Genomic DNA, 12232 nt, shown 5'->3' on the forward strand with positions numbered 1-12232 from the left:
AGTGGCCGAGTAGATTAAATGATTGAATACTGCTAATTGGTAACAGAAATATTGGTTACGCGTTTGGACTTCGCAAACAGGTTAGTAACTTGAATTTTTCTGGATTTTCTACAAATGTTTAATACTTAAATAGGAGCCAGTTTCCATAAAAAGTTCTCCCAGGAGGCACTTTTCCTTTGGCAGACCGCCCATGTGTTACGGTGTCTTCCTCCATAAATCTAATCCTTTTTCTATATCCATCGTGAGTTCGGCCAGGCCGACAATATGTGCGATCGGTGCTGTGATCGGTGGTGCGACTGGACATATCTGGACGGATCGACCCACTGCATCACCGACCATATTCCAGATTTCTGGATTATACTTTGTTCTCCCAAAGCAGTACGCCGAAGCCTTAACCATCTCCTCCATCCCATACTGTTGCAAATCACAACAGTTACAATTGCATGAATTATACGGCCTACCATGGCCAAGCGGTTTCGTGAATAGCGAGTAGTTACCCTTAAAAAGACCTCCCGAAAGGCATTCCCCTAGGCGCCCAGATCGCCCAAGTGTTGCGTTGCAATAATAAATACAAACAAAGCATGGATTATACACCAGGATGACTAAAACAAATTTTTCCAGATACAAAAATACCAGTCAAGTGCCAGATGCAAAAATAGAAACAATAGCGCTTGTTCCTCGCTTGTTCTGCGTTTGTTTCTCATTCATCGAAAGTTTTAATACTTACAAAATTCTCCCTCTGGGAAGCGGAATGCGTAGCTTTCCAGGAGTTAATTAACGTCCAAATATAAAAACAAAATGTATAATGGACCTCCATTGACTATGATTGCCAAATGTCCCGGGTTTTTTACTCCCATCTAGCTACAGGAGAGGTTTTATTCTAAAACTTATTCCTACAATAAAGTGTCTTTTTCTTTTTATACATTTTTAATTATTTCTGTCACTGGCAGAGTAAAAACACACAGCTGTTGCAAGTCCTAGAATAGAAGCGTCCCAGTATCTTTCGGAAAAAGCTCACTTGTCTCGGATTTTATCCCAAGTACAGGTACCTTGCAACTCTATCATTGAACCTTAATTGCATACAGATCACTATTGTTTTCACTATTTATATTAGTTTTCTTTTTTGTTTCTGATTTCAAAAAAAAAACTTTAGCAAAATGTTAATGTTTAATCTTGAAGTAAAAAATGTTCAAGTGAATTAAATGGCAGGGGGGTTTATTTAATTTTTTGCCGCTTTTGCGGATCCGCTGAAAAGACTCCTCTGTATCTCATTTGTGAGTATGCAGATATCTGCTCAGGTAGACTTTTTCTTTTGGGTTCACTTCGTTAAGCCCTGGTTAAGTCCCTTCTGACCGAACCCATAATGGGCTTCCTAAAAGAGGCTCTCTTAGTGCCCACAGGGTGGAAAGAGTTTTAAAAAAAAATCAGCACATCAAAGTCCTATTAGTGTCAACAAGGCAAAAAGGGTAAAACTAAGTAAATAAAATATAGGCATTTATTTTATAAATGCTTATATTTATTAAATGTCATTTTTATCTTGAACATAGACCCATTCAATTTCTTTTTAATCATTGTTCATCCTTTAATATAGTAAATTTATTTTAAAATAAGTTTTTCAATTTTCACAAATTAAATTATATTTCTTTCTTCTGATTCGATTTTGATATTTGAAATTATATAATTTTAAATCATATTTACAGTTAGATAAGTGAATTATATTTTATGATTAATTATTCAAAGACTTATCTTTCCTGTGTTTTCTAGTAAATTCCTTTGTGAAATTCTTTATTTCTTCCGATTTCGTTGACCGAATACTCAAATTTCTGTAAAAAATACAGCTTTGTTGAGCATCGATTTTGTTGGAATTGTTGGACAATGCCAGAGTCGACTCTGACAATGCCTATTGTTAATATTGAGACGATTGTCGAATTGATGTATTTGTTTAATTTAATTTTAATAATAATATTTTAATAAAAATATTTTAAAGTAATATTTGATAAATTAATTTAGTTAATTTCAATATTTTTAAAAAAAGTAAAGTGGGGTTTTGATTATTGACATAACCTGGCACACAGTAAATTCTAGTGTTTCTTGTAAAATATAAACAAGTTTTTAAAATTAAAGAAAAAAAAAAGAAAAAATTTTCTGGAAATATTTGTAAACTTATTTCATACTCTTTCATTTAATTTTTTTTTAGAAATTCAAGGGGTGATTTGGACTTATTAAGATATCCGATTTCATTAGAATGCCTTAAGCGATGATGAAAGATGCCCGATCTGATTGCTGATAATTACGAAAATTTGGAAGTTTACTTAGTTACTTTTGAAATACTTATTATATATTTTCTTTCATTTTCGTTTAAATATTTCAACTTTTTCCTCTCTAATTTATTAAAAAATTTCATTTGGAAAAAAAAATTTAAATAAAAATTTTCAAATCTTAACCTTGTGATAAGTGTGACCAAATTTATATTTTAAGAAAATATAAAGTACAGCATTAAACGTTTTATTTACACGCAAAACTCGCTTAGTGTAAGTAAAAGTGTTATATTACAATGCAATTTCTAGGCCATACTATATTTTTAAAAAACATTTAGGCCTACATAATTAAATTATAAGTTAATATCATAATAATTAAACTGGTTCGGCAATATACGTGCAGTTATTGTGCATATAAAATTATTTTATAACTAGCTGCAAGGATTTTTATTTGTATTATATATATATACACATTATAAATTTCAAACAGTAATTATAATGAATTCTTTCTATTCGAAAGATACACACAATACAATTCAAGAGAAAACATGGCTCAATCAATCAGATTTCAATGTCAAATTATCTAATCTCTTTCTATGACGTCAAAACGTGACGATTTTGTGACATCATCGCGTTTTGACGTCGGACAGCGCTACACGTGTAAAGCAACATGGACGCTTGTGACAAGCGTCCATTTTGCTTTACACGTGTAGCGGACATAAAAGCTGCTTTATCTTCGCTGCAGCGACTTGCAGCAACCGTTTAGAAACGGTTCGCTACATTGCAGCATTTGCATTTAGAAACGGGTATCAGTGTTCGCTGTAAAGCGCTTCTCGAGCGCTGCATAAAGAAACGCGGCCATTCGGAAATGAATGTCAGACGCATCCTATCGATTTATTTTAAATATTAATGACTTTATTTTTGTTTTTAAATTTAAAGTGTTTCTTTTTATTATTAAATTTTCTGGCATTTTACTTAAAATCTAAATAACATTAATAAAGTTGATTGCTAGTTTAAAATTTAATCTCGTTAACACTTATCTTTTACAGAAAAATTTATAGAAATTACGTAAAAAATATAAAATAATTTTTAATTTTTCTTTTTTATAATTTGTAATATTAATTAACTTTTTAAATTAATTAATCGCATTAATCAATTTTGAAAAAAGAAAACTTTTAACAATAAATACCGGTAGATCTTTGGGTAAAATGATTTTCACCGACGTATTTCAAAATGATTAAAATTAATTTCATAATTTTTAAAATAAATAATTCGATCTCCTAATAATATATTAATAGCATAATTTAATAATATATTCAGAAAAAATGATTATTATTACAAATTAGAAAGTAAAAATTTAAACACAGGCGGAGACGCGGCATTACACAATAAATAAAATACAGACAAAAATAATATATATACTGTATTAATAAAAATTTAAAATTAATACTCATAATTTTAATAAAGAGCAAATTATTAATTTTAAAATAAGTTTCAATTACGTAATTTTTTGTTAAATTTAATGTTGCAAGCGAATACGAAACGGAAATTAGAAAATGTAACCTTCATTTACATGGATTGTCGATTGGTTTGTCTTTCACATGAGAAGTGGCAGATAAGGCATTTCCAGGTTACGAAAACGGCAATCGCTGCTATAATCGGAGGAAAATCTGTTTTTATTTATACTCGAACTAAAAAAAGAACTCAAGTTTTATTTTAAAAAGAAGAAAACAACATGATTTTAGATCAGTTGAACAGATAGGCCTAACCTGAATGGAAAATGCCATTAAGGGGACTTTGGTGTTGTTGGAATGTCACTTAAAAGCCCTATCATGGATAGTTTCTTTGTTTTTGATGCAGAATTGTCTGTGAGTATTGTTTAAAACGTTTTTGTTTATATAAAACACTGTGTTTGATCGGAAACAAAAGCAGTTAATACGCAAAAAACTTACTTCGTAGATTAGCTGATAGTTATTTCGTAATTGTGAAAATAGAGTTAAAAAAATCCAGCAGCGGGTTGATTAACTTTCCCGTCAACATTTAAAATTTTGGTGGCGCCATCTGTTATGATATATTATATAAAAGTTAGTTAAAACAATATTTTTCTGTAGAGATTACTTTTAAGTAGTTTGTGTGTTTATAAGTATATACACAAACTTCCTGAAGATAACTTCTACTAATTTTTCCCATTTACAATAAAGATGGTTGGTTTCTCTTTATAGAATAGACATTTCCAAATTTTTATTACAAGTGTAAAAAATTAATTTAATTCTTTTAACATTTTTGTGTATATATTGTCCATTTGGACTTTGTTTATTAAAAGGTCTTATTATACTGGTGAAATTGTGATTAGCAAAGAGAGGAAGTCGTCAAAAGTCAAAACAAAATATCTAACAAGTGAAAATAAAGATATTGTGTTTTGAATTTTGACAACATTTCCTCTTTGCTAATCAGAAACTTTATCAGTATAATAATGTCTATTAATAAACAAAGTTCAGGTAGACAATATAGTCACAGAAAATTTAATTTCAAATTAAGGTTAAATTAGTGTTTCAGCAATGAGAAATTTGCAAGCGATTTTTAAGGATGCAAATATAAAAAATTGTTAAATATACTGTATTTATTCATCTTCGTTGGATTGAATAAATACAAAATAGAATTTCATTATAGCAAACATAATTATTGACAAAGCAGGGATCGTGCTGCCTGTTAAAAATTTGTGAACATTTTATTCATTTGTCAATTGGAATGGCAAAAAGCCTCAAAGCAGTCCACAAAAAATAAAAGTTGGTGAAAAAAAGTATCATGGAACTTGAATTAGTCTTAGTCCAATGTGATTTTACTGTTAGTAAACGAAAATAAAGTTGCTTTTATATTTTTGGTTGCCCTTTCATTTCTGATTGGTAAAATAAAGTAAGCAAAAAAGTAACCTGGTGAATGACTTTCTATTTTGGCAAATAAAAAATGTGTTTGGTGAATGGATTGGTGATTGCTATAAAAAGACAGGGTGATCCCTGCACAGTGTGAATTTCCAAGTAAAATTATGTTTTAAACATACATATAAATAATGTGGTAAAAAACAATTATTTTAGGTGTTTATCAAAACACATGCAGGAAGTTCTTTTTGAAACTCTCAATAACAAATGAATTAAAAATGACCTATTATTATTTTTTACATAAAACTGTCTGCACACTATAGAAAACAGATGTAACTTCTGTAGAATACCTTTGGAAAACAAGTATACTTGCTGTCTTATCTTCCAAAGATAATTCAATGTATATAATGACACCTGCAAACTAATAGAGAATGTTGTATTTAGTATAACTTAAAGCTAGGATATTTTCAAGACTAATGTCCTAGCTGTATTAACAGCTAGGACATTAGTCTTGAAAATGGGATGGAAAGAGCAAGAAATAAGTTTCCAAGAGAGAAATAATATATTTATGTGAAGAAAAGTCATATTCTGAAACAGCTGCAATGGTAAATAAAAGCCAGTTTACTGACCAAAGTGTAATTAAAATATATTAAAAGATGGTAGAGAAATTATGGAAAATCTTTATTGTAGTGGTCATCCACGATAAGCTGGAATTATAAAGTTTAGTTTTACCATGCACACCCAGTGCTCTGTCCTTTGAACTAAACTTTACTTCAGGGTCTATAGAGGTACACCAGGGCTGCTTAAACTATGGGTTGCGACCTCTTTTGGGGTCGTGAGATTTTAATGCAAAATATTGAAAATGGCATGCTTTGTGTCATAGGTTTCGTGAGTTGCGCTTTGTGTCACTTCTGGTACAGTGAGACAATGATTCAGCAACACTGATTGTAGTGTGAACTAGTGTAGTGTTATTGCTTTTCAGTGTATTTAGTTGTCTCTGTTCCATTGTAACACAAGAGTGACCTGTGGTAGTACACCATTATTGTTTTTGCAAATTTGTATATATCTTTATTTTATATTTTTTGGGTTGCAAAAAAAATCACAATCATAAATGGGGTCATGAATAAAAAAAGTTTAAGAAGCCCTGAAGTACACACATGACTGCTGTTTGATTTACTTCCTAAACAAAATCAAAAACTTGGAAATGTTAACATTTTCTTTTAAGGTGGTAGGAGTGTGAGAGGAAACTGTTTCATTTATTATCACTTATTTTGTTTAGTTATGTTTATTTCAGGGATTTTACTACAAAAACTACTAACTGGGAAATGAATTTGTCTGCTAAGAATGTGGGATTTGAAAGACAGTTTAGAGCAGGGGTTGCCAAACTTTTTTAACCGTCGACCCCCAACCACTTTCCAAAGCCTCACATTGACCCCCACCGTAAAGTTTTATTACAAGTGTATGTGTGTGAGCAAAAAAAAAAGTTGTGGTCTCTGTATAAGCAAAAAAAAAAAAGGGGGTTGTGACCCCTTAGCCGCATCGACCCCCCAATGATGTTGCATTGACCCCTGGGGGTCAATATCGACCACTTTGGTGACCCCTGGTTTAGAGCCTAAATGTTCTTTTCGTGTTCAATTTTGGGAGCAACTGTACTCGAGTTTATTGTAAAAAAAATTTGGTAATTTTTATGGACAGTAAAGCCTGAGGATGGAGCACAGCTTTGAATGCTGTTGGTATATAGTAAACAATATATTTCAGAAGTTTTTGAATAAATTAGTATATTGTATGATGACTATTTGAGAATTTTGTTTAGTTAAGGATGCAACTTCAGATTTCTGAATGTAAAAACAAAATTCAAAACCTATTATTTGCAGTCAGTCTCTCTCTCTCTCTCTCTTTCAAGAAGTAACCACATTATCATTAAATATCCAGAATAGTCAAATAGTCTCAGGATAGTTGAAAATACTGTTGAATTATCTTATTCATTAACTAAATTTTAAATAGTTTAGTGTTTCTAGACTACTGCCAACAAGTAATCTGGTAATGTAGGAGCATGAATATATGTAAGGTAGGTTGTATGTATGGCAGTTGTGACTTCAATATACCAAATGAATATAAGTTGATAGGAGCATAGTGGCAGGTTGAGAAGATTCATACTGGCTACCAGACAATTAATTAGATTTTGGGGGAAAATGCTTTATTTTATACTAGCTTATCCATCGCGCATTGCTACAATCTCAGAAAGGAAATTCAAGCAAATTCATTATGATAAAATTCAATTTACATATTATCATTTTTATTGGAACTTATTATTATTATTATTCATTTTCATCGGGAAAACATTTCAAAGTGTCGTTTCAATTCTATTTATTTATTGGAGTGCTTATGGATACATGATATTTTTTGTTTTTCCATCTGGTGTGTACACAAATAAATCAGAATGTTTTGCGACGCGTGAGCTGGCCACATACAGTTGTCCATGCGAGAAGCACGGATTCTCCAAATTTAGCCCACACACTTGCAGCAATTGTCAGAAGTTCGATATTCCCCATTTTTATATTTTTTAAAATCCTTTATAATTTAATTATTTAATTGCTCCTTCCTCTCTTCCTTGTGAAATTTCTGATAGTTGGATAATAAACTGTTTTATTGTAATTTGTCTTTTTAAATTATTTTGAGTTGATATTAAAATTTGGAAAAGGGGGATCCCTAGATTGGTAAAATAGGCGAATCTCCTTCTACAACTTCAGTTGTTGTTCGGGATACAGTTAAGGTTTTAACAAAGTTCGAGCGAATACATAATTAGCAAAAAATATCAGGTCAGTCCATAAGTTCGTGCGCATTTTTATCTACAAAAAAAGCAACAAAAAATTTTAATTAAATCTTATTTCAATCTATAATGTATTCACCATTATTTTGTACAATTTCTTCCCATCTTGATGGTAGCTTTTTAATCCCGTCTTTGTAAAATGATTTCGGTTTTGAATCAAAATATTCAGAAATAGCCTTTTTTACATTGTTCTCATCCTCAAAAGTTTTTCCTTTTAAAAAATTCTGCAAACTCCGAAAAAGATGATAATCACTGGGAGCAATATCTGGCAAATATGGTGGNCCCTATAAAATTTGTTTTACTAATTATTCATTATCTCAGTCAATTGATTTAAGTGGGACACCCTTTAGAACCTTCTAATAATTATATTTAATAATCATTTAATTTTAATTGCATCATTATTAACATTTTGTTTAGTTATTTACAAAGTTTTTCATTATTGTTGTTATTATCGCTTTAATATAATTATTAATATTTGCTTTTTTAGTAATACAAATTCTTTAGCTAGTAATCCATAGATTGGTCAGATCCTGAGGCAAAGTTTAGTTCAGGGGCACAGCAGTAATTTGTAATTACCTGTGAAAAGCTAAACTTTACAAAAGCAGTTTTGTTTATTTTCTTCATTAGGTTATATTATATTTGACAAAAAATCTTTTCATAAACCTATGCAGAACAGCTTATCTGCATTTGACATATATTTACAACTTAAAATTAATAAATACTCCATAACTTGTACATTTTTAAGAATCTTAAACAATTTGATTTCTCATAAACAACTGAAATGTTCCCAATTCTGAACAGTATTATATGAATGAGATCCAATTTAACACTTCAGTGTAAAAAGTATCACATTTGACTGGCATTTTTAACAGCAAAAAGCAAAACAAGGTCATAAAATAAGCACAAACTTATGGACTGACCTAATAGTTGAAATAAAGTGATTAAACAAAAATTATTACAAATATTGTAAATAACAGTTCACAAATGCATATATAGAGATATTTTTTGGAGGGGGGAAAATGGTCTTCACAATTTGAAATCCATTGATCTCACAATGACATGCTCATATACACTCTATCATAGGATTGCGCCATCTATTGTAGTATAAATGTACTATGCCAGAAATGGAGTGTATTAAAAAACTTCCCAAAGCTTCATGGCAATCGTACTATACCAGAAACCTTTGCGGGAGTATATTAAAGAACTTCCCAAAGTTTCACGGCAATCGGATAAACAGTGTGGTAATGCATGAAGGACAGACACACACACACATTCATTTATATATATATAGACTAGCTTACCCGTCGCGCATTGCTGCGATCTCAGAAGAAATGAAATTCAAGCAAACTCGTTATAATAAAATTCAATTTACATTTTATCATTTTTATTGAAACTTATTATTATTATTATTATTAATTTTCATCGGGAAAACATTTCAAAGTGTCGTTCCAATTCTATTTATTTATTGGAGTGTTTGTGGATACACGATTTTTTTTGTTTTTCCGTCTGGTGTGTACACGAATAAATCGGAAGGTTTTTCGACGCGTGAGCTGGCCACATACAGTTGTCCATGCGAGAAGCACGGATTCTCCAAATTTAGCCCACACACTCGCTGCGATTGTCAGAAGTGCGATATTCCCCATTTTTATATATATTTTTAAATCCTTTATAATTTTAATTATTTAATTGCTCCTTCCTCTCTTCCTTGGCATGTTGTGAAATTTCTGATAGTTGGATAATAAACCGTTTTATTGTAATTTGTCTTTTTAAATTATTAGATGATATTAAAATTTGGGAAAGGGGATCCCTAGATTGGTAAAATAGGCGAATTTCCTTCTACAACTTAGGTTGTTGTTCGGTATACAGTTAAAGTTTTAACAAAATTCGAGCGAATACGTAATTAGCAAAAAAAAAAGTTGAAATAAAGTGATTAAACAAACATTATTACGAATATCGTAAATAACAGTTCACAAATGCATATATAGAAATATTTTTTGAAGGGGGAAATGGTCTTCACAATTTGTAATCGATCGAACACACTGTGCTCAAATGCTCATGTAAACACGCGCCATCTATCGTAGGATAAATGTACTATGCCAAAAACCTTCGCAGGAGTATATTAAACAACTTTCCAAAGTTCCACGGCAATCGGATAAACGGTGTGGTAATGCATGAAGGACAGACACACACACATACATTCATTTTTATATATATAGATTTAACAGGGTGTTCCACTTCAAATTGGCCCACTTGTTGGAAATGGTACAAATGAATTTAGGCAAAGGACACTTCTAAAAACTTTATTTTAACATTATTTAAATGTACAGAAACTTATAAAAGAAACTGAAAGTGATGTTTTTGTGCATTTAGGAACTTTTTTTGTATGTGTAATCATATCACCTTATGTATAGTACTCTTGTTGATAGCTTGATGCTTCTGTGAATTTTTCTTCAATTTGTATATGGTTCTGGGATTGAGCTCATACAATTTTTATTTTAAATATCCCCTAAAAGTTTATAGCACTAATGTCATCAAAATTCCCTATAAAATTTGTTTTACTAATTATTCATTATCTCAGTCAATTGATTTAAGTGGGACACCCTTTAGAACCTTCTAATAATTATATTTAATAATCATTTAATTTTAATTGCATCATTATTAACATTTTGTTTAGTTATTTACAAAGTTTTTCATTATTGTTGTTATTATCGCTTTAATATAATTATTAATATTTGCTTTTTTAGTAATACAAATTCTTTAGCTAGTAATCCATAGATTGGTCAGATCCTGAGGCAAAGTTTAGTTCAGGGGCACAGCAGTAATTTGTAATTACCTGTGAAAAGCTAAACTTTACAAAAGCAGTTTTGTTTATTTTCTTCATTAGGTTATATTATATTTGACAAAAAATCTTTTCATAAACCTATGCAGAACAGCTTATCTGCATTTGACATATATTTACAACTTAAAATTAATAAATACTCCATAACTTGTACATTTTTAAGAATCTTAAACAATTTGATTTCTCATTCTTATTTAAATAGACAAACATGTATAATGTATTTCATTATTATTATTAAAGTTTTAGTAATACAAATTACAATTTTGATTGAATTCTAAAATTTAAGTTCTCAAATAGTGGAAATAAAAGCATTGCTGACTCAAGTATTGAATAAATTTACCAGCAAACATTTAATTAGCTGGTAAATTTATTCAGTGTTTGAGTCAGTTTCAATGTTTCATACTTTCTTTTATTATGATCTTTCCAAATGAATTGTTTTTGTGGGTGTTTAATATTGTTGGTTTCAGATACATGCATAAATAGTTTAGATATTCATATAAAAGAAATTTATAAAAATAATATGCTCCTAAAAATTTTGATTAACACATGAGAAAGTTTTGCAACAGATTTTACAAGGTTGCTCACACCTGAACTAGACAGTTTCTTTTGTCATCTATACTAGATACTTATATAATATTTTTTAAAGCCTCTCATAGCTGTAATAGAAATAAAGTTATTAATATTGTGGGTCAAAGTAAGATATTAGATTAGTTATCATATAACATAATCGTATAAAGAAACTGCTTAAGGTTATCAAATTGTTTAATACAAAATTGTTTTAGTCTTAGTTTTGGCCATTCTTAGTGTATTATCTTAATTAAGCAATTTTTGTTTATTGAACAGTAGTGATGAATTTAGCATATTTTCATGAAAAATAATTAAGAATTATATTGAAAATTTTTGTATATAATAGTTGCAATCAGTTGTTTACTGTTTTTTTATTAAGCTTCAGATGCATAAATTTTTTTTTCTCTACAAAAAATATATTTGAAAGTATTTCTGAAAATTATTTCATTTTTGAAGATTAATTCATTACAATACTAAATAGTTATTTGTTGATTTAAGTGACTATAAGTTATAATAGATTAGAAAATAACTTTTTTTTTATTGCAGCTTAAGATTTCAAAAGTCAGATACAGGTATCTCTCATGTAACACTGTAGTTACATTCCGAAAAAGTGCTGTGTTATACGAATCTGTGCTATATGAAACAAAGAACTAATACAAAACATGGGTTAGGTTACAAAAATTAGCAAAAGTATACTATTCTTTTCCATTGCTAAAAGAAGTATGTTTATTAATTAAAGCAATCAATAATTAATTAGTAATACAATACTTTTAATTGTGATTTATGTTTACACTCATTTAACTAAAATTAATATTATTTTCTTTTTATAAAGTATCATCATCTGAGCTTTTTTGTAGATGAT

At 29.7% G+C, this 12232-nt stretch overlaps 1 protein-coding gene across 1 annotated transcript in view; it reads left to right on the top strand.

Annotated features, from left to right (window-relative positions):
- Positions 1 to 3801: 3801 nt before the first annotated feature.
- Positions 3802 to 12232, top strand: part of LOC111628160 (protein PAT1 homolog 1-like) — a 28691-nt gene continuing 20260 nt past the window's right edge. Inside the window, exon 1 of the mRNA XM_023371902.1 lies at positions 3802 to 4126. Coding sequence (XP_023227670.1) covers positions 4070 to 4126 — 57 coding nt within the window. The 5' untranslated portion in view covers positions 3802 to 4069. The remainder of the gene's footprint in view (positions 4127 to 12232) is intronic.

This window comes from Centruroides sculpturatus, unplaced genomic scaffold (assembly GCF_000671375.1).
Source record: "Centruroides sculpturatus isolate CEXI.00-Female unplaced genomic scaffold, Cexi_2.0 scaffold447, whole genome shotgun sequence".
Lineage (NCBI taxonomy): Eukaryota > Metazoa > Arthropoda > Arachnida > Scorpiones > Buthidae > Centruroides > Centruroides sculpturatus.